The sequence below is a fragment of the Sycon ciliatum genome, chromosome 7 (genome assembly GCF_964019385.1).
Source record: "Sycon ciliatum chromosome 7, ocSycCili1.1, whole genome shotgun sequence".
Classification (NCBI taxonomy): Eukaryota; Metazoa; Porifera; class Calcarea; order Leucosolenida; family Sycettidae; genus Sycon; species Sycon ciliatum.
The window spans coordinates 11,411,254-11,434,764 of record NC_088649.1 but is presented as its reverse complement, the minus strand read 5'-3'; the positions used below and the strand labels follow the sequence as shown (position 1 = coordinate 11,434,764).

Here is a 23,511-nt window from a genome sequence, read left to right as displayed (position 1 = left end):
TCCTCGCACAAGCGATGGCATGTATATGTATATGTACGGACATTGACATCGCTCGCATCAGCTTGCTCTCAGCTTGCTCTTACGTACCTGTATCATGTAAAGCTGAGCTATCCTGTACTCGTCCACCGACAGCGGCATGGGTATGCGGTATTCCTTGATCAGCATCGTCAACACAGTGAATATCGGCCTGCTGCTGTAGCGTGACGGTGATCTGCTGCTGCTGCTGCTTATGAAAATGCACTTGCGCTATGCAAGCCTCCGACTGGAGCCTAGCAGAGAGGGCACCTCTCACTTCTCAGCCGACTACAGGCGAGAGGGTGCGCTTGGACGCGAAAAGCATCACTAGAAAATAATAGCTGCAACAAGCTCTCACTTCAACTAAGTTCAAGTTCTACCACTCCTGCGCTGTCAGTGTTGAAATTGTCCCAGACAAGCTACACCACTGGACTTGTGGCTGCACACAATTTTTATTTCTGCGATTCTACTTCTGTATCTGATGGGTGCAGCCACTACTGCAGCGGGCGCGGTGATGTCCGATAATAGCGTACTGTCAATCCACTGAAACGACCGCTCACCTAGACCAGCTGGTTTGTTCGCAGAAACAGCAAAGACCGAAATGGCACGGACATTATCCCAAGCAAAATAATTGACACTACAAGCGATGATAATTTTCCCGGGCGGAAATGTAGGCGTGCAGCTGCACTGAGCTGACTATGCATGTGCGCAGAGTGTATCCGGGGTGTACTGCGGCCTAGTCTCCAACATGCAACTGTGGACTACCGCGCCTACAGTGCAGGCTACAAGTACAAGGCGATTACCATGATCACTGTACTAGTAGTAGGCACTTCAGTCACGTGACAAGACCTGTCAAATTTGCTTGTGGCTCAATGTAGCTGAACCATCGGACCTTATTTGTCAGCTTGGATCACGTGATCCATCCAGCTGCCGCGTGCGGCAAACAGCCCAAATAGCGCTAACTCTGGCCCGCGAGCGTTTGCTGCGACTAGCGCGCTAGCGCTTGTGACATACACAAACGCGCTAGCCAGAATGCTTTGACTTTGATGGCTTTCAGCTTCTATTTTTTGAAAAGTAGCGCGCTCAGACCAGCTCGCTCACTCTTTTCCTCTTCCATTTTTTAGGGCAATTGTTTTGTTTGATAGACGAAGCTTAGGGTCTCTTTGGGTTTGCAACCCTTACCCTCCTGGAAAAAATCATAGTTGTGCTAGACTGCGACACTTCAGACCAGGTACTATTAGAGCCGCTAATGGACGACGAGCTATTTTCCGCTATCCGGAGCTCAAGCATTTGAGCCGCTAAATGGACGAGACTCCTGAGGTAAAGGATGCAGAGAATGAGGAGAGAACACTCGTATGGAGCAGGGAGTAGGTAGTGTACTACTTCCTGGTATGGAGCACTGAGAAGCGGTAAGTCTTAGGGCAATTCTTAGCCAGTAATTACTTTCTCGCCATAATTATGTTCTCGTTTTTCGTGTCTTCTGTAATGCCAGTACACTAGCAGTACGACTACACTGTAGGCGAGAGTCCATAAGCCAGAGTGTGCAGCTCTCCATCTATGCAGCATAAACAAATTAATGACAAATTTCCTTTGCCTAGGGGCTGGGTTCCACTGCCGCTCCGCCGCACATCATCCACGGCATGAAACGTCATCATTACGAGCTGGTCCAGCGAGGCCGCGGCTCATCACCAGCTTTCGCTTCGCTGCTTGATACAAAAAAATGCAAGCCGCGGTCACGGCTTGCATTGTTTCCCGCACTTAATTGTTTTATTCGTGGGAATTTTAATTCGTTGCACAGGCCAGAACACGAGGATTTTTTTTGGATTTCACGCGCGCGCAGGCAGGCTAAATGTCATAAAAAAAAACGTCGAGCACGATCTCGGTACCGTGAATGGCGAGTGTCACTGGAACCGCGCCGCTCTGCTGCATGCAGCCAAGTACCGTGGAGCAGCGGAGCTGCGGAGCCGCAGTGGAACCCGGCCCTAACCAAACTTATAGCAATTTGAAAATGTTTGACAATTTTTCATAAAAAACTTGACAACATTGTTCTTCTGTAGAGTGCCGCTGGCAACTCCATCGATGAACTCCATCAATGAGCGCAGGGATAAAGTTTAGAAACCCTTCGAGCGAGAACGTGTTTTCAAAAAGGAAGCACAAATATGCCGCGTAACTTCCCCTCTAGTACTGTATGGCCCCATCAAAGCCACTCGCTGACTACTTACCAGTAAAATGGGGTTGGACGGTTGTCAGATTAGCTGACATGTTTTCTGCCAACACAACCATAAGCAGTTGTCAACTCTCAAGACTAAAAGAGCTTGCGAAGAAAGTGAGAAACCTTGGCTATGAAAGCACATGAAGCGTCAGAACATAATCGAGCAAACTTGGACCTAGATTACCAGTGTCTGCTCCAGAGCCGGGTCAGTGGCCCTGTTTGTGAGTACTTGGACCTTTTGGAAAAAGAACACTGGGTTACCTGAGACCCGGTCGGAAGTCCTGTCGAGTACTATACTTTTTTATACCGTTCGAGGGTATACCGCCACTGACAGGCTGCATACGCGTGCAGATGCGTGCGGCCAGAGTGCCCAGTGCGAGTACGTTCATACATGTACATGTACAATCATGTACATCAGGAAGTCGAAAGTAAGTTTACGACTCCCTGACACACAGTAGCCGCACTTGAACGCATCTGGCTCTGGCCCAGTGTTGCAGGAATTGTGCCAGGTAGACGTGTACCCGGTTTGTGTTAAATCTTAGAGCAGGTACTGCATACCCTATCATATCTGTGTACATGGGTAGACAGAGTCAGTGTTGTTGCGTCCCACTCAGTACGTACCCTTCTGGTTCATTTCGGCACCAGCACTCTTTGCGTATGCAGAGTTGAGTAGAGTGCAAGTTCGGACCACAAGTACACTGCAGCGGCTAGTAGCAAACCTAACCTGTGCCGTGATGCCCGGCACGTGTGTGCATCTACTTCATCCCTGAGTAACACCCCTGGTATATTGTGCACAATAGGGCACAGTAAATAATCAGCATGCATCGCAGTTTTCTGCAACATATTCCTGAAGTCACTTTACACCTCAGAAGAATTGCGTCGCTGACTGGAATTCGATACCGGTTTAGTTTCTCTCTGGGTCATTATCAATCATAGAAAACCCGTCATACAATAGGTTCAAGCTAAAGTACCGTATCACCATGGTAATTCCTGGAAATTCGGTGTGTTTTCTGCCTTTTGTTAAACAAGCAGCAATGTGCAACAGAAATTACCATGGTGATAGAGTAGATGACCGTGTGAAGCGGTGTGAGATGCAGCAAAGGTGAGCTTGTTACTGTGAGTCTATGCCCTAAACAATAAACTTTGCCGTGGGATGATTATCCTTGGGCTGCACACTCTGCACACTTATTGCTAGGTATATCATTGGTCTTGTTCGAATCGTCCATTACGTTTGCAGCTGTTCAAACTTGTTTTGTTGTTTATTATTTTATTGATTTATTTATTCTACTTGCCTTTCCTATCTTCTTGTGTTTAGCATTAGGCGATTTGATCGCAGGACAAGAGAGGAGCTGATGGACGATCTCTCCAGTGTCCCTCTTGGTTCGGAGCAGCGCCGAGTGCTGACGTTGGGACTTGGGTAAGGATGAGTGTTCCCTCATGTTTACAAGTTATCCGTTTTGTCCAACACTAACGGTTATATGCAGAATACTGCTGAGTCAAAAATGTGCAACAATTAGCACAAAAACTGACTGATGAGATCATGACATTCAACGACCTGATGCTTAGCTGCATCACGTTTATATCCGTCAGTGTTGGACAAAACGGATAACTCGTAAACTGATGGTCCTCTTTTTCAATTTTAATCCTTGGCTCTCCATCCGAGTTCCCTCGTGTGTGTAGCTATTATTATTTTTTTGGTGACAGTCAATTTTTTCTTCAGACTTTTCCCGTTTGTGTCTTTCCCTCAAACTAGTCAATATTTTTATTTACTTATTTTTTTGCCCAGGGTCTACATTCTACCTTTATTTTACTTAGACTAGGGTTAGCTGTCCGTTTACCAGTACTCATCCACACATATGTGCACATAGGATCTACACAGAACTCTATCAGTAGATATTTTGTGTATAGGAGGTTGTCTATCCACCGAGATAGCACTATATACTCCCATTCTGTGTGTTCTCTGGTAGCTATGTCCCTTGGAGACTATACGGTGCCAGTGTGGTGACCGAGATCAGGCGTGTCTGCACTGGCATCGTCAACTTTGCCTACTGCTACGTGCTCCCCAGTGCTCCATCTGTGTCCTGTAATTTGTTTGGGAAGGGGGGGGGGGGGGGGCAATACCGGTACTTCAGGTGCAGGGGGCAAGGGGGGAATGGGGTGGGGGGACATCATGCCCCCAATGAACCTCTCCAGGCGTTGTTCTGGAGTAGACTAACCATAGGCGGAGTGTACACATGCAGCACATAGTTTGGGAGCTAGAACGCAATCGGACTCAGGCATATTCAAAGGCAGTCTATTGTGATAGTAGTCCTGGACTGATCTCACTATGATGATATAGGTCGTGCCCAGCATCACAATGCCAAACATTATAAATGACTGTTTTTTTTTGCCTGAGGGGCTAGATGAGCATGCGGCTAGACTGCCGATGGCAACCAACAGGCTCAAGGCTGTGTTGAGACTTCGTGTGAGCGACCCGAGTCAATTGTGTACTCACCATGACTAGGCATCGCATTGAGCATCGTATGCCCACTAATATAATATATTATGTCACTGTTCTTACTCGCACCGGGGGCGCATGCCCGTTTTCAGGAGACTTCTCAAAACACATAAGCCCTGGGTCCTGAAGGTTAGGCCTATTGTTAATCTAAATAGTCCTGGCTACTATCCCGCTGAGTTCACTGACTTTCTACTGAACCCGTATGTATGTGAGGAAAGTACTGTTCTGACCTCAACTGCGGATTTCATCAACTTGGTAGAAGGTTTGCCTGTGCGGGACGATCATTTATAATTGAGCATAGATGTGACCAGCCTTTACTACACCAACATCCCCAACGAGCTCGGTTGTCGTGGTATATCACACACAGGTGTACAAGGTGGATGCCCCTCGCCCTTCGTACATGGTTATTAACAGCAGTGACTTCCTTGATGTCAGTCATTCGGAAGAAAAATGAGTTCGTGTATGGTAACGATGTGTTTCGGCAGATCCAAGGGACTGCCATGGGTTCGCCTGCAGCAGTGGTCTATGCCGACATTGTTATGCTGTATTTGGAGAAGCAGTACGTTTTGCCGATCTTAGAGGGGGAGGGTTTAGAGGTTCAGGTTTATAGACGCTTTATCATTGCATGGTTGCGAAGGTCAAGCTCAGCGCACTTTAGATAGGATTAATAAGTGTTCGGCCCTCAAGTTTTCTCATGAACTGGCACATGATGGCATTGATTTCCTGGACACCACAGTTTTCCGTAGTAAGGGATACATGGCGGTGAAGCCTCAGTTCAAGTTCACCAATCGTTTCCTGTATCTGCTTGTCAGTAGTAACCACCCCTGTAGTATGGGCAAAGGTGTGTTCACTGGGGAGTTGATCCGTATCCGTCGGTCTTCGACCCTTGACCACCACTACGAAGCTGCTGCCGAGCGGCCGAAGCAGGCTTTCCAGGCCCGTGTATACAAGCGCTCCATCTTTCATCTTTCAGACCCGTACACTAGGAATGGATGCGCAGGGAAGGTATGTTGGTCAAATTGGCATGGGTTTGGGTTATTTTTGTAGTTGTATACAGTGCTCCTCATTGTATTTACCTGGGCCCGGCCTGCTGTCCTTCGCCCGTTGGTCTTGAGGTCCAGGTGTAATACCCCTACCATACAGTCCGGTGGCCAGCGCGGTTGTTGTTACACGGTGGAACATCGGCAAGAGGTTGCTTGCTCGTTTGCCTCATGCTCAGTGTCCTCAGGGAGTTAGTATTTTCCTCCTGTTTGGATTTTGCAGTGTCTATGGTGTCGGTAATTGAGTTTTTGTTCTGTATGCTTTTCTGTGGTGTGTGGCTGTTGTTCACACATCTTTATTTGACTTGCTTCCTGGTGTGGTGTACCTTTTTGTTTTATATTGGTGTTGGTCTGGCTGTAGAGTTCTAGCATCCGTAGCTGCCTCGGGGGGGGGGGGGGGGGGGGGGGGGGGTGCCACTTCTCCCATCAGCGTCGACTAGTCCGCCGGTACGTGGTGATTACGTTTAGTTGTCTGTTCCATCCTGTACGGGCTGTGTCCTGCTGACCACACAGTCTGGGTCTCCATACTTTGCATGTTCTCATCGTGTGTAGTGTTCACACGTACATATATGGACTGTCACACCCATATGTTGTACATGTGGCTGCACGTGTTGTCTCTTTGTCGTACCTGCTGCTGTATTTGTGTTTCTGTGATGCTGACCCGTACATGCTGCTGCGCTGCTTTGTTGTATTGCTGACACGTGCACCTTTTTGTGCTGATATGATATCGAGTACGCCACTTTTTGTGCTGATGAGGGCACCACTTTCCGATATCATGTTTCCTTTCGCCATGTCAGTTGTCAGTTCTCCCGTCGTCTCCTGAAGTGTAGTAATGAATAGCTCTCTCTCTAGCTCTAGAGAAAAACCACTTGACTAGTCCGTTTGATGTGTGGCGTGGCGAGGGTATAGTAGAGGCAGCTCGTTCTCCAACCGAGACGACATTTGGCGCCCAACGTGGGGCTCAAACCCACGACCCTGAGATTAAGAGTTTCATGCTCTACCGACACATATATGCACGTGGCACCGTTTGTGCTCCTATCCATTTACATATGCTGCTTTCCACACCTGTGCTGACAGTCGGTACGCACCGACTCTGTACGCATGCACGCACACCATTACATTCTGTTGGCATCATATTAGTGAGGTTTTGCATTCCAAAATTCGGCAAAAGATTCGGCACGCGGGAGCGAGGTCGAAAATGCACACGAAGATGCGGCATGTTTGTTCGGAAAAAGCTCACTTTGCCGAACATATTTTTCGGATGAATTTTCTTGTGGAAGAGCGCTAGCGCGTGATTTATTCAAAGAGGTTTCTTATCTTGGCATGGCTTCGCAGGCGTCTTTGACGACATCAGCATCGTCAGCTACCTCTGATTGCTCCTCTCCACTGCCTGTCTACTCTCTTTCGCCTGGAGTGTCCTCACCGTCATCTGTGTGGCTGAAAAGACTATGGCGATACCCATAAAATTTGACTTGGCCATGGAGTTGGTTTTTCTGAGGCGACTGAGGAGGCAGGTTTGGCCCTCGACTCTTTGAGCGCGATCAAAGTTTGTCGGAATCAGCAAGAAAAGGAGCACGGGACAGGACATTGCTGATGCTGGGGCTCACGAAATCAAAACACATCATTTTCGACTTGCAAAACAAACGTCGGTGCGAAAATTCGACATTTTGATGTTCGACAAATTACCAAAGAACGCCAAGCCGAAATTCGGAATGCAAAGCCTCACTATTGCGGAGCTTTCCGGAGCTCCGAGTTAGTTGTTGTTTGGAATACAGCAAGAGAACAACATTACATTGGCGCTGCGAGCAAACGCCTGATCCTCGCCATGTCCCTACTGTCACTACCGCCTCCGGAGCCATTCCCGATCTACAGCAGTCTCTACGATGCTGCTGCCCATTTTCCTGCCTGGGAACGGTGTTTCCAACTCTATGTCGCAGCAGCCGGCATCTCGGATGACACTCGCCAGAGAGACACTTTCCAGTATGTGGCCGGCAAGGACATCCAGCAGCTCGTCCCTACGTTAGCCAACACTGGCAACGATCTCGACGGCCTCATAACCGCCGCCGCCGACTACTTTCAGTCGAAGCAGAGCCCCAGCATGGCCCGCTTCCACTTCCGGCAGGTCACCCAGCAGCCTGGCGAAACATTAGACACGTTTTATACTCGTTTGCTGGCATTGGCAACGACCTGCAGCTTCGCCGACGATGCCCAGAAGAACGTGGCTCTCTGTGATCAAATTGTGGCAGGATGCACGTCCGATCCACTCCGCAGAAAACTGCTGGAGACTGGGTCCCTTGATCTCGCCAAGGCGCTCAAGGCCGCCAGAGCATTTGAAGCGTCAGTGGAACAGACGACGGCGTTCCGGCGCACACAAGACTCGATCAATGCCCTCCGTCATCAGCCACCGTTCTACAAAAGGACACAGCCGCCTCCTGCTACTGTTTCAACTCCGTCGCGTCGACCGATGCAGTCTTCGCCACATCCAGCTGCAAACTCGTACCACCAGCCACCTGCCCCAGTCGCCACTCGCGCTCCAGGCCGGCGGGAATCCAGCACATCGCTCTGCTACCGCTGTGGAGAGCCAGGCCACCCTGAGTCACGTCGCTACGCAGTTTTGCACTGTAAACGTCTGCCCATGGGCGTATCGTCCGCATCCGAGATCCTACAGCGCACACTGGACGCCATGGCTCGCTGGCCTCGACGGTGTGAAGAACGTCCACGACAACATCTTCAACTTTGGTAAGAGCGTCGAAGAGCACAACCGACGACTCGCCGCCTGCCTCCAGCGGCTCCAAGATCACAACGTTACACTCAACCGAGCCAAATGTCACAAATGTCACACCCTCAAGCCTCGGCTCAAGTTCATGGCTAGCGTCTACTCCGACAAGGGCATCCGCGCCTCTCCCAGCCACCAGCAGTCTGTGGCTACATTCTCTACGCCATCTTGCGTCAGCGACATACAGAGTTTCCTGGGTCTCACCAACTTCCTCCGCCGTTACATTCGTAACATGGCCGATCTCACCACGCCACTCCCTGCTCTCACTAAGAAAGGTACTGTTTGGCGTTGAACTGATGTTGAGCAGCAATCATTTGATGCACTGAAGAAGGCCATCGCCGAAGACTGCATGCTGCAATACTTTGACCGCAACACATCACTGTATGTCGACGCACCGGCCTCGGCGCAATCCTGTGTCCACGCCAAGACAACGGCCACGATGCACCTGTAGCATTCGCCAGCCGTGCACTCTCCGGCGTCGAGCAGCAATATTCTCAAACTGAACGGGAAGCATTGGGTGTCAAGTTTGGCTGCCTTCGCTTTCACCACAACTTGACAAGGTGATCCACAGTTCACCGTTGTCACCGACCACAAACCGCTCCTGCAACTCAAGGCCGTCGGATCGAGACCTCCACCATGAATTGAGCGCATGGTCCTCCGCCTGCAGGATCTCAGCTTCCAGCTTCAGTACAAGCCTGGCCCAGAAAACCCGGCCGACGTCGTCAGTCGCAATCCGCAGCCTCATCCCGACTTGCCAAACATCGGCGCACAGGAAGACACTGCGTACATACATGCCCTAGCTACAGCAGCTAAGCCAAATGCGTTGGCTCTGAAGGAGATTGCGGACGCCACCACCGCAGACACCACACTGCAAGCCATCCTTTCCTCTCTGCAATCTGGCCGCTGGGATTCCAGCCACACCACGGTCCGCCCGTACTTTGCCCTCCGCCATGAACTGTCTGAGAGTGACGGTCTACTACTCCGCAACGACCGTCTCGTCATTCCCACGGCCCTCCAACGGCTTACCCTGCAGCTTACACATGCGGGCCACCAAGATATTGTCCGCACCAAGCAACGGCTCAACAGCAATGTTGGGTGGCCCAACATGGCTACTGAAGCCGAAGCACTCTGCCGGCAATGTATTCCGTGCCAAGCAACTCTCTCAACGACACCGCTACGTCCGGGAGTCCGTGCCCACACCACCGTCCACCAAGCCGTGGCAACGAGTCTTCGTCGATTTGTATGGACCCATGCCAAACGGTCAGCACCTGCTTGCCACTATCGACCAGTTGACTCGCTACCCGGTCATCAACGTGTTCAGCACGACACCCACTACGGCCGGTGTTGTAGCTCTGCGCTCTACATTATCCATGTTCGGCTTGCCCGAAGAGCTAGTCTCGGACAACAGTCCTCAGTTCCGTTCTTCGGCTTTTGCTGATTTCCTCGCGCAACACGCTATCCAGCACCGCCACACCCCTCCTTTGTGGCCACAAGCAAACGGAGCAGTCGACTGCCTCAACCGTACCATTGGCAAAGTTCTGCGAACTGCCAAACTAGCTGGCGAAGACATCAATGTTGCATTTGACCAATGGCTCCTAGCGTACCGCACCACGCCACACCCTGCCACTCACGAGGCACCGGCAACACTCATGTTTGGTCGCCCCATCCGCGACAGCATACCCTGCATTACGGCAGCCGCACCAGACTTGCCTTCAGCTGCCCACCGTGACCAGCAATTCCGCCAATCCCAGTGCGACGCTGCCAATGCCACCCGCCGGTCAAACGCCCCCATCCTCACTCCTGGTCAGCGCGTCTTACGCCGCAATGAGCAGGCACACAAGCTCTCACCACAGTGGGATCCCAACTCCTGGACCGTGGACCAGATCTCTGGGTCTACGGTGACGATCTCCAACTCGGCAACTGGCCAAAGATCGACTCGCCATAATTATGTCGTTCGTCAAGCCCGTAATTGTTGTCACACAGACAGCCCATCACCCACTACCAGCTGAAAGTTCTGCCACCACACCTTACAAAATTACAACAAAATCACATGCAAGAAGTCCTTTCACTTTGACTACTGCTCGTTGCGTGACATCACTCCTCACCAAAGGACTTCCTGGGGATCACAATCCTAAACAGACAAATGTACGAATACCGCAACTGACTCTGTTGTTCTGCACGCCACGATCAACACGACTGCGTGCAAGACACAGCTGATCATCGTCGCTGTACTCTTCCCTGAGCACGTTACCCTGTCGCTGCAGCCTGCGACGGACATTCCATAGTTCCACCAACTTGATGGCTTGATGTTCCCATTGACGTCGACCATGCGGTGTTGCCATTGACGACCTTCAACTTCAGGTCCTTGCCGTGGTCCGCACCATTCAAGAGATGGGCCACATTTGGTGTACTTTCACCCAGTTGGTCACTTATTTTAACCTTGCCGACTTTCCACTGCCGGACTGTTGCTTCAACAACTGGCGGAGACTGCGGCACATACGCATATCATCACTCTTCCTTGCAAACATCATTTCCGTCTCCACCACGTCCTTATCAGCCTGATCCATGCCTGACACCCCCAAGGCACTGTCCACTGTGCCGCCGGGCTGGTGGAGCGACGGACCGATTCTCCAGTGACGGTCGTCGTCCACAAGGCTGTTGGAGTGCGCATCCAAGATGTGCTAGAGCTGTTCAGTGTCGTGCAATAGCTATCGCATGAGCTGATTGTTTAGTAACTGGTGGTGTTAGTGGACAGTATAGCGTAACTTGTAGTTCCTTGGTCTTTCTCTTTTGTATAAACAAACTAGTAAGCTAACGATAAACTAGTTACACTGAGACAATTCGACTGGCACAAATTACAACAAAATCACATGCAAAAAGTCCTTTCACTTTTACTACTGCTCGTTGTGTGCCAACCACCATCATCAGTGTGCGCATTGCGCCTGGTTTGGTGCATGCCTGGTGGAATCTGACATAGCGGCTGATGCAGTGAGCACGTCAGGTAACACCTAACGCATTGAAAATGACTCAACTATGACTTGGTTCGATTGCAAAAAACCTAATGATAGTGGTACCGAAACATTCGGGTAACCGGAGTAAGTGCCAATTGATATTTTTGGCTCCAGTCAGTCAAGTGATTCAATTGCAATAAAATTATATACGTATGGTGGAACTCACTTAGTACGTACCCGGGTAAGACATACACCTGCATAACACGGTCCTCTTTTGTCGCACGGATTTTCCTCCCATAAGCGCATATTCAGATGTGTACGGATACGACTGCTTCCTTCTGTTCATGTGGTTCATTGTCGCTGTGTTACTGTATGCAGATCTCACTCAGCTCTGCTCTCCGAGCATGCTGCTTCCAACACGACTTCCCGAAAGGTATGTATGGTGGCTAATAAATAATGCGAGAGTCTTTACGGATTCCAGTGCTCTCATGCCTTTTGCAAGTTCCTTTTGTAAGTCAAATGGAACATGGTTTGTGGTCAATACTTCAGCAGTAGTGGTGCGAGAATATTCGGGTGTCAAATTGCTCGGAATTGATGTATGATAACGGAGAATATACCAACATGTGAATCACTTGGAGATATGGTTTGCCAGGTTCTATTCACACTCACTAGGCTAGACCCTCTCGAGTATTGTACAACAGTTTTGGCCCAGGAGTGGTAAAGGGCACGGGGCAAGCTATGTCGGGACCTGCTGTAAAGTCTGCCATACACGAGCTGTACGTCTTATCGGATGGGATATACCCCTGATATTGCTGATAATGAATGGCCCAGTTTCATTGTACTGCTGTCCGCGATATTATATCCTTAGTGGCATTGTTAACTTCTCATTGCTTGTGGGGACGCATGGATCATACGTCCATCCAACACCTGCCAATCGGAACCCACCGCCAACGCTGTCGGTTGGGTTGGACCACAATCGGTTGGTTTTTGAGTCCAAGATGCCACCTAGGTAGCACACAGCATTGCTAATCTGATTTTAAATTAGCTGCGCAAATCCTGGCATACTGCCCGTAAATGCATCTAACTCCCAGGGTACTTATGAGTTTTTAGGTCTATGTGGTACTTGTGTCGCATTGGCAGCCACTGTTCCGTTCTGTATTTTCTGGTCTATGTGTCGTTGAATCTCCACAGAAAATGTGCTCGCGCATTAGAAGGAGGTGAAAGATGCACCTGCAGGAGAATACATGCTTAAGAGAAGGCAGAAACATGCCCGGATCCACCAGAACTAGTGCTGGCAAGTCAACAGAGGCGAGTACTGATAATGTTCCAGATTGTGGTAGGATCACATAAGCAAAATTGACACTGGGAGGCACGGCGGTGGGTCAGCTCATGGCCAGCGCCAGCTCCAGTGGATATCACGTGCATCCAGTTCTAGTACTATAGTATGACTGCTACAAAGTAGTGCGGCCCAGTTGGGGGTGGGGGGGGGGGGGGGGGGGGGGGGCATGTATCAATGAATGGTAATAACTCCGGAAATCATGCTGGTGTATCGACGGCGTGGGCCAATGAAGTGCTGGATTGATGGTGGACGACTGTACTGCAATCTTGGCTGGTCCCACTATCGCAGAGACAGCACTTCCTGGTGCAACCACCCTATCCTGCAATCTATATAATAATTATTATAAGAGATTTGTGTGAACGATTTTAGCATGATGCAAGTCAGCTTATTGTGCTGGGGGCCTGGCTACATGTCACTATAGCTTTTTATAGACTCGATCACCGCATTACGCTGCCTTGCGTTGACTTGATTGAGCACTCTTTTTGGTTAGTGTCAAAGGTATATGTAATATGTATCTGCCTTCGTGCAAAGCTCTCTTTGTGCGTGTCTTGCAGATAGCTCGCTGACTTTGATGCTTTGAGCCATTTTCAAATTGCTGTTTTTGTTCATTTCATATAGACCGTATTGCCATTTGTTTAACCTCCCGCTCTGAGCTCCACTGATGGGACCTAAAAAAAGGCTGAAACAGCTGTCTGGAGATTGAGCGTCAGTATTATGGATTTAGAATACACGATCTGGGGACAGCACTAGTACTGTCTAGCTGTTTCGTCCTTTGTGGACTCATTAGCGAATCACGGAGAAATAACTCTTAACTAAGGATGAACCTAGCAGCCATGAAAATAGATAAATAATGCCTCCAAGCCAGAATTCAAGGCTACATGTGTAGGCCCGAATGTGCCTTGCCCAAGTGCTGAAACTGATAAGTCATTGAGATACGCATAGAACATCTGGCAAAGGAACTACTAAAGCCCCCACAAGCACGGTATTCTACTTCAACAAGGAAGAATTTTGAAAGCATGCACAGCCCTACATGTATAATGTTGGTATAGGTAAGCCTTGTTTGATAAATTAACATGACAAGGCGGGGGACGCACTGTGTTAAAAAACAGTGCTCCTGATACACTAGTATGTCCTCGGCTTTGTCACATGCTGTCAACCGATCAACACATACAACGTTGCATGCAAAACGGCTGCAGCCTCGAAGTACGGAGTGCTATTTTAGAAAATGCTAGATGTACAGCCTGTACTTATACAGGTGTTCTATCAACTAGTGCCATTATGACAACGGTAGCTGAATGATACATGTACGTAAACCCGGGGTCATCATTTCAAGAACCTCTGGGTCTAAGCCCGAAGTAACATTCAACTACATGACTGTATACACCATCATGTATACACCATCTTCGTAGTAACTGAGTCTACCCCTCACCCACTACTGCCACTGTGACCACAATTGCGCAAAAACAGAGGACCTTAGAGGACCTACTTCTAACTACAGTGCTGGCCAAAGAAATCCAACCTTATGAATAAAATTGCACCGGGCACTATGCAGCCCTAGTAGTAAACATACTGGACCGGTCTGTGCTCTCGAACGCGGCGCTACTTTATTAACGAGGTTGGATTTCTCTGGCCAGCACTGTACAAAATACACACATGCACACACAACACTGCTAGGCTTTCCACCACCACACTAGGTTTTGAAACCGAAGAGTGGCAAAATTCAGGGCCAGACTAGAAAATCTGGGGAGACCTGATGGTTTTTTAAAGCAAAACACAGCCAACACTCTGCAGCTTCACAGCCTCCGGCAGGTTTTCCCGAGCGCACAAAATTAAAAGTTGTTGAGGCACCACGAATACAGTCGGGCGTCACAGAACGTGGGACCCAGGAATGTACGTGTATACCTCTAGGTACACCACAGCCAATAACGTTTTAAAAAGAAACGCAGTGTCAATAGACTCGAGTCTCTGCTTTTCTGGAATACAGATTCTGCTACACACGTATTGCTCACTATCCAGTGGGATGTGCATCTAAGAAAGTGGTACAAGAAGTCAAGGAACTAAGCCTAAGGCCAGATTGCTGAAAGGTTTTGTATAACTGACGAGCCTGACCCCTTGGAAACAACAGCTGTGGATGCGTGGCTCTACTGTAATAAATGTACAGGTACACAAACAATTTGAATGCAGAAATAACAACAACAAACAGGGAGAGGTGTAGGAAAATATACTCGGCCCCTAGTGAATTTGCTTGTGTATTAGCTTGAAAACTTTGGGTACACTTGTTGAGAGACCTAACTGCATGCAGCTAAAATATGGAGTGCCGTTGTCACCGACGACTTTTCCAGTAAAGTTGCGGCTAACATCTTCTCAGGTATTCCCGGGTCTTCGCTAAGGCCGTAAGGGTGGATGATATCATGTGCGTCTTCTATTGCTGATGTCGCTACACTCGATGGTGGTACTGATTGTGGTGGAAGATATTGAGATGCCGTATGTCTCGAACCTTTTCGCTAGGTCTCCGCGGCCATCGCGCAAGAGGGTCGGGAGCACCACAACTGCAACGCCACAGATCCAAGGACCGATTCTCGGACAAAACATTCTTCAGGTTGCCAAAGGTCCCCAGTGCTTGGCAATACTGGCCTGTACAGCATGAACACACCACACATACGCCCACACACCATGTACCATGTAAACGCCCGTTGCAGGAGAAGCACGCAAATCTGCAAATTAATTGGATGTGCACCCACAGATTTTCTCGTATAGGAACAATAGCTGATCTGAATCTGAATAAAACAGATCAAGACTAGTGCCAGATAACAGTCTAATCCGCACAAGGCAACTGGCGCAGCCATGTGAATCTCGAGCAAAATGGACAAACATGTCCCCAATTATCAGCAAACGGGTGTGCGTTACAGGATTGGCCTGGCAACTTCAAACAGGCACAATCCACTAACGTGGTGCCCCGTCAACTTCAACGGGAACACACCGATACAAACACAGCCCCACAACAGCAAAACGGGAACGCCGTTACAAATATGGTGCCCTGGCAACTTAACGGGAACGCACCAACACAAGCTGGCCTGGCACCTTCAAACAGGCACAACTGACAAAACACGGCATCCGGCAACAGCAAATGGGTAGGTACACCGTTACAAGAACAGTCCACCGCACCAAAATGCTGCTGCCACAACATTATAGCAGCAGCACGCCAGACATGCATACATGGCATTCCCAAAAGCCGATACCTGGAGTCAAATTCATCCATCACACTGTTTGTTAGGGCTGAATTTTCCAGTGACAATAGGAAATCCCGCCTAAGGCTCATGTGATGAGATCTGTACACCAACAGTTTCAGGGTATATTCTAGGACGAATTTCCAACCGGTTACGGTACAATGAAGAGTCGGGGGGTCCCCCTCCGGAAATAGTTTTCAAAATACAACCCAAATATGGCACTCGACAGCAATTTAACAGATTTCTTGGTGCTGGAGTGTCGCGCGGAGCTGTTGGACTGTAGCAACGCCGTTGCTACAGCTCAATGACGTGGTTCGACCGTACAAACCGTACAAACTCGTGACCCTAGTACCAGCCCACGCGGCTTCGCTGGAAGTATCCATCCAGAAAAAAGCGTATGACCATTCACAGCTCCATTCACCCACAGAAAAGTACGGGCGGTTGGAACTGATTTGTAACTTTTCAACCGGTCGCCAACTATTTCAACCGGTCGAAAACCGGTTGGGGCGGTTCTAGAAAATTCCCTGCAACTATAGTCACAGTATCAATGCACATTAGTAGAGCATAAGAACTCACTTGCGCTCATACCCTGTCACGTAGAGATGCTACTCTACGTGTACTGTTCCGATGTCCATTGGGGTGGTATGCCGGCCACTTGCCAGATGTAGAGCTTTTAAGCCGTACTTTGCCACCGTCTGCTTGCCGTATCACCACCTCACTTGCAACTCTGGATTCCAGGACTGTCGCTCCAACAATGGGCATGGAGCAGGAGCTAACCTGATAACAGTTGAGAGCGTGACAGAGTATCTTATTTAAATAAGGCCGAGTAAGGTGGATCCCTTTGGCAAAAGTGAACACAGGCTTGGTGCTACAGGCATGGGCTGTCATGTACCGGAATAGCCAATACCGGGCATGTTTGGTCGACAGTAGATGGAACTGCGACGGCTCCACCGTATATGGCCGCGTCTTAGTGACCTTCAGGCGCAACGTGACCAAGTCAGGTGCGAGACTCCCAGCCTCCCACACAAATACTCTTTGGCTGTCAAACGAGTGAATACTAGTAGATGATGCTAAATACTCGCTGGCAAACAATAAGCCATACAAGGCCAGTAGTATACTTACCCACAGCATAGCCTGATCTACAATATGACTGATTGGATCGTTGTAAGTATTGCCGAAAATGGATTAAGTCGTCCACTAAAAGCTCTTTGAAACTCGGATGTTGAGCCAATATGGCAATAATAAAATTAATGTAGAAAGGAAAAGGACGTATGGATATGAGTGTAGAGTAACTGTCACTATATACTAAATACAGTCAGAAAGTGCAACAACCAGGCACTAAAACATTTGACGACCCGACTCCTGGCTTCAACACATCTCCGTAGTGTTAAGGAGAGACCAAAGAGGGAAAGGTAATACTGGTTTCGTCATCGTCCAGTAACAATCAACATTTCTTGTTCTTGTGGGACTGTAGCTTCAACTACTAGCTTGTGCTCATTTTCGTTGCGCTTACCTTCCCCTCTTTGGTCTCTCCTTTTAACCTTGAACCTTCCAAGTTGGAAGGCTGTTGGTTAGCGCTACGGAGATGTGTTGAAGCTAGGAGTCAGGTCGTCGAATGTCTCAGCACTCTGTCAGTTTTGTGCCTAGTTGTTGCATTTTTTTTACTGTAGTAGCTAGTTACAGTGGTGGACAGTTACTCTTAACTCGTATCCATATGTCCTTTTCCTTTCTAATAAAAGCTCTATCCGCAAATATGCCGAGGTGGCTTGCCGTATCTCCCTCTATGCCATGCAACACAACTGTTGAGCGAGCAGCTTTTAGGCCAGCCCCATTGCACAACAGGTAATAGGCTACTAATAGCGTAACGCAGCTAGGTAAACACGAATCGATGAAAGAGGCAGACTTCTTAGAACAAAGAGACTAGTTGTGAAGGACACAACATTTTCAGCAGTCAGCAGTAGGAGAAATTGCGCTTAATTATGCAGCAATACTAGGCTTACACGTTTGTGTCATGCGTTCTGAGACGGAGTCCTTGACTAGCTCGTCACTGGCCGCACTCAGAGCAGCAGTCGTCACTACACATGGGTTGGGAAGCAATGGACAAAATTAACACTTGCCATGCACACATGCACTGCTTACCAGCTAAGTTAATATGTCATACTGTACTGCAGCAAGCAAGGAACTGGCAATACCTGCACCAGGCCTATCTACTGTGACCCATGCCATTGTGAATGAAAAGAGGCAGCATTTGACAGTATGAGCGGTGTGATGAACGGGAATTCATAATACAAGCCAGTCGAGCATTGGTACATGTACTTACGGACGCAAGTTGGCTGCACACCGCTCCACTGGCCGTTGATTTCACAAGTACACACGGCCGAGCCCATAAGGACATAGGGAGACTGCACACAAACGTGGTCGTGTTGCTGAACATCAAGCCGTTCACGGTCATCGAGCCCAGTGCCGGTGGTGTCAGGACCTGGCAGTCGGTTTGACCTGCACAAGCACAGAGTGCACAGAGCACAGAGCACAGGCATTCAGTGCATGCATGTTTGGCCTAGGGGTGAAACGAGTGCCAAAATTGAGGACTCGAGTACTCTTTGAAAAAACGAGCGAGTATTCGAGCGAGTACGAGTATTTTACTGACAACATAAAACAATGTACTGCACACACTCTCGTAACACTGAACGTATTACACCTGACACATGTAGTCTTGCATGCAGCCTAGTGCAGGAAATAGTCTGAACTACGTCTTTTGTTGGTAAGTAGGGACAAGTAATAATTTCACACTTGCATGGGTTATCAGTACTGGTCAGAGTAACAGACGTGCTTGATGTACAAGCATACAGCACACTGTGCATAAGATACTTGAGTATTTTGCGAAACGAGTCTTCACTCCTTTCGAATTTTCGAGCAAGCGCTCGAGTATTCGATATACTCGTTTCATCCCTAAAACGTTTGCGTATGTGTGCGTGGCACAGACATTGGTTTTGAATACATTGTAGTACACGCATTGTGTAAAGGAAATTGATGCGAAGACTGCCTCAACATGGCCAGGCAAAGTAATAAAATAAATACAGCAGTGAATAGCAGTCAACAGTAGCTCTACATTTTGCTTGTAATAGAAGTCATTAGCGTCAGAGCAAGAAGAGGGACAAGACGAGTCAAGGGACAATCCGGAGGACGCAATATCATACGACCAACTGTTTGTTTCTACCAGCGTTACTGTACCGTCGACACAGCTCTGACGACGATATGCTGGGCGAATGCCGCGGGGCCTCCCAGCGTGTCAACGGCAGTGGGTGATGGGCAGATAACAAGGTAGCTTGCGGACAACATCGGTGGCATGAAGCCTAGTGACTGCCAAGCGTCTTGGCGCGACGGGCGAGCAGTACAGTGTCATGCCCCAGGGGCTGCTGTGGCTGTCGACGTCGGCGGGTCTTGAGGTGCGTTCGCAGGCCTTCATGGCGCTCGGACAACTGCAATACTAGTACACAGACTCTCACTACTAGCTACATAGTACTCTGATTCTGGCACGTTATTTCTGCATTGAATAGTGATTGATTTTCCGCGCCGAATATCCGACGCTGCATGCATGTCCAATGCGCGTCAACAGTACTTCACACTTTCCTTTTCCCGCGTTATCACCTCAGCTATGCCAGTTTTGTATGTGGAAACCCCCTATATAATAGCAGTTTGGTCTATATTTTTAATCATTCAATATCTACCTTCACTGATGAGCTATGTATTAGCGAAACAGCTGTCTGAAGGAGTTTATCAATATCGTCTACGGAAGTGTCCTCGCAATGATGATGGTTGTGTGCAGGAGGGTCTAGTCGGCTAAAGAGCGCAGTGTGGTGGTGGAGGTGACTCAACATTTTCTTCAATGGCCGAGAGCTCTGTCGCACCCTGTAATAATAATAGAAGTCATGGTACTACTATCAGTGCTGCTGCTGGTGCTTACCTGGAGCTGGTGTGACCTTGCCTGGGCAGTACTGTGCATCAGAGCCATCAGCACAGTCGTACCAAACACCGTCGCAGCGCTGTGATGGCAGGATACAGCCACAGGCTGGAACGCAGGCAGGGCAGGTAGCCAGACTGGCACTGCAGTTGAATGGCTGGATACACGTACCCATACACACAACACACAAAGCAGTCAAGAGATGAAGAAAGTGTCTGCTCGGCACATCTTTTGTACAGTCAAGAGATATTAGCATATTTGGAGGAGGTGGTAGCCTAAAACAGGCTCGACAAAAGTTACCGGCTTATGCCAACAACTCAGTGTTCTGGTAGAGTAGACGGTTCGATACCGGAACGCCTTGACAGCCAAATTTGTATAGACCCAAACCGATCATCAGCGTTGATTTTTCACTCGAAATATGTTTGTGGAAGGAAACTGGCATGTTGAAGTTTGCTCTGGGGCCAGAGTCAATCGAACTGAGCCACTCCTTTGTGTTGACCCATTGCCTCCAAGTTGCCCAATTTTTCGCTTCAAAAAATTCAAATCAGAGGTGGCTCCAAACCGGACACGTTTTAGAGTGCACGTCAAATTCACTTTGGGTCTGAAATTAGCTAATTGCTATCACTCCACGACAGCCAGTACAGAGTAACAATAAGCCTTGTGTGTGCTTCCATTAGTTTTGATTGGTATGCGGTGCTTTATTGGCAAGAGGCGAGCCGCTGTTTACCTGCGACAAGAAGTTGATTTTTCGAAAGTCGTAAAACTCAAGTCGCAGTGCGAAGCAACACGTCAAAAACTCACCTGCTTGGTATGGCGCGTCTGGTCATCGCAGAGCCATGAAATTTTGGCTCGGAGTATAACACATCGTAGTCTCACTGTGACATATGTTTTCTAATCAAAATACCAAGAGAGAAAGTGAATATTGAGTCCGTTTCGGTTTGCAACCTGTGTCCTATTAACCGTCGCCTCTACCCGGTGAAACACCCTAACCATACACCTACAAGTATAACATATATCCTAAGGACTCAGGCTGAGATGCCCGACTGGTCCTGGGTCCTGTGATAAGCACGATCATCATTTGTGATGATGAAAAGTGGCAGGTAACACCCAGACTACTACATGCTCTGTAAATAGGAAAGATCAACGCCACCAGAATCTGCCTTCCTACAAGCCTGAAGCTTCTCTACACAAGAGGGATATATCGGCTCTCTTGAAATTCAACTTACGATTACATGAGGCAGCTGCCCCACTCAAGGAACCGTCAATCTGGCAGATGCGCACAATGCTTCCCTGCAGGTTGTATCCGGAATTTCAGCCGAAGACGACGCTGCCTCCAGCAGAATAGTTTGTGCCCTGGGAGTAGCCGTTGGTCGGTTTAGCTAGCGGTGTGCACACACCGGCTGTACACGTCACAGGCACGTACACACACAGGCACGTACACACACAGGCACACACACACACACACACACACACACACAGGCACACACACACACACACACACACACACACACACACCTTGACCTTGATACACAAGGATTCTTCATTATTTGCCACGTTTGAGCTGAGCTGCGATCATCGCGCTTTGTTGCAGTGTGCTAAAAAAAACAAAAACAAAAAAACGGCCAAAAAAGTGGGGCGGCTGAGGCCGCCCCAGCCACCCCAGCTGTGCCGGCCTTGCATGCCTGGTGTACGGTCTGAAAGATGAAAGATGGAGCTCTTGTATACACGGGCCCGGAAAGTCTGCTTCGCCTGCTCGGCAGCAGCTTCGTAGTGGTGGTCAAGGGTCGAAGACCGACGGATACGGATCAACTCCCCAGTGATCACACCTTTACCCATACTACGGGGGTGGTTACTACCGGCAAGCAGATACAGGAAACGATTGGTGACCTTGAAATGAGGCTTCACCGCCATGTATCCCTTACTACGGAAAACTGTGGTGTCCAGGAAATCAATGCCATCATGTGCCAGTTCATGCGCAAACTCGAGGGCCGAACACTTATTAATCCTGTCTAAAGCGCGCTGAACTTGACCTTCGCAACCATGCAATGAAACAAAAATGTCACTGATAAAGCGTCTATAAACCTGAACCTCTAAACCCTCCCCCTCTAAGATCGGCAAAATGTACCGATTCTCCAAATACAGCATAACAATGTCGGCATAGACCACTGCTGCAGGCGAACCCATGGCAGTCCCTTGGATCTGCGGAAACAAATCGTTATCTTACACGAACCCGTTAGTCTTCCGAATGACTGACATCAAGGAAGTCACTGCTGTTGTTAACCGTGTACGAAGGGCCGGGGGCATCCACCTTGTATACCTGTGTGTGATATACCACGACAATGCCACGTGACCGAGCTCGTTGGGGATGCTGGTGTAAAGGCTGGTCACATCTATACTAAAAATAAATGATCGTCCCGCACAGGCAAACCTTCTACCAAGTTGATGAAATCCGTAGTTCAGGCCAGAACAGTACTTTCCTCACGTACATACAGGTTCAGTAGAAAGTCAATGAACTTAGTGGGATAGTAGCCAGGACTATTCAGACTAACAATAGGCCTAACCTTCAGGGCACAGGGCTTATGTGTTTTGATAAGTCTCCTGAAAACGGGCATACGCCCCCGGTGCGACTAAGAACAGTGACATATAAAATGGTCATACGATGCCCGATGCGATGCCTAGTCATGGTGAGTAAACAATTGACTCGGGTCGCAAACACGAAGTCTCAACACAGCCTTGAGCCTGTTGGTTGCCATCGGCAGTCTAGCCACATGTTCATCTAGCCCCTCAGGAAAAAAAACAGTCATTTATAATGTTGGGCATTGTGATGCTGGGCACGACCTATATCATCATAGTGAGATCCGTCCAGGACTACTATCACAATAGACTGCCTTTGAATATGTCCGAGTCTGATCGCGTTCTAATTCCCAAACTATGTGCTGCATGTGTACACTCCGCCTATGGTTAGTCTACTCCAGAACAACGCCTGGAGAGGTTCATTGGGGGCATGATGTCCCCCACCCCATCCCCCTTGCCCCCTGCACCTGAAATACCGGTATTGCCCCTCCCCCCCCCCCCAAATAAAGTACAGGACACAGATGGAGCACTGGGGAACACGTAGCAGTAGGCAAGTTGACGATGCCAGTGCAGACACACCTCACCTCGGTCACCACACTGGCACAGTCATATGGTCTCCAAGGAACATAGCTACCAGAGAACACACAGAATGGGAGTATATAGTGCTATCCCGGAGGATAGACAACCTCCTATACAAAAATATATACTGATAGAGTTCTGTGTTGACCCTATGTGCACATATGTGTGGATGAGTACTGGTAAACGGACAGCTAACCCTAGTCTAAGTAAAATAAATGTAGAATGTAGACCCTGGGCAAAAAAATAAGTAAATAAAAATAATAGCAACACATGAGGGAACTCGGATGGAGAGCCAAGGATTAATGATAGCTTGCATACCGTCCTACAGGTAGGACCACGG

At 48.8% G+C, this 23,511-nt stretch overlaps 2 protein-coding genes and 1 long non-coding RNA gene across 5 annotated transcripts in view; 1 reads left to right on the top strand and 2 right to left on the bottom strand.

The window, feature by feature from the left end:
• LOC135821620 (protein retinal degeneration B-like) overlaps positions 1-689 on the bottom strand; it is a 43,804-nt gene extending 43,115 nt beyond the window's left edge. The window contains exon 1 of the mRNA XM_065334616.1: positions 88-689. Within this exon, the coding sequence (XP_065190688.1) occupies positions 88-165 (78 nt within the window). The 5' untranslated portion in view covers positions 166-689. The remainder of the gene's footprint in view (positions 1-87) is intronic.
• Positions 690-1,056: 367 nt separating this feature from the next.
• On the top strand, positions 1,057-12,849 carry LOC135820987 (uncharacterized). 2 transcript variants are annotated; one of them, XR_010554239.1, is made up of 4 exons: positions 1,057-1,424; positions 3,543-3,644; positions 11,870-11,924; positions 12,683-12,849. It is a non-coding gene; the product is annotated as an uncharacterized LOC135820987 (long non-coding RNA). The 2 variants fall into 2 exon arrangements; XR_010554238.1 differs by lacking the exons at positions 1,057-1,424; positions 3,543-3,644 and adding an exon at positions 6,170-6,211.
• A 1,810-nt stretch (positions 12,850-14,659) lies between these two features.
• Positions 14,660-23,511, bottom strand: part of LOC135820986 (uncharacterized) — a 20,396-nt gene continuing 11,544 nt past the window's right edge. Inside the window, exons 5-9 of one of the 2 annotated variants that reach the window (XM_065334043.1) lie at positions 20,022-20,175; positions 18,378-18,553; positions 18,058-18,132; positions 16,634-16,834; positions 14,660-15,464 (exon numbers count right to left, since the gene is read on the bottom strand). In XM_065334043.1, the coding sequence (XP_065190115.1) occupies positions 18,530-18,553; positions 20,022-20,175 (178 nt within the window). In that variant the 3' untranslated portion in view covers positions 14,660-15,464; positions 16,634-16,834; positions 18,058-18,132; positions 18,378-18,529. The remainder of the gene's footprint in view (positions 15,465-16,633; positions 16,835-18,057; positions 18,133-18,377; positions 18,554-20,021; positions 20,176-23,511) is intronic. The other variant, XM_065334045.1, reaches the window with a different exon arrangement.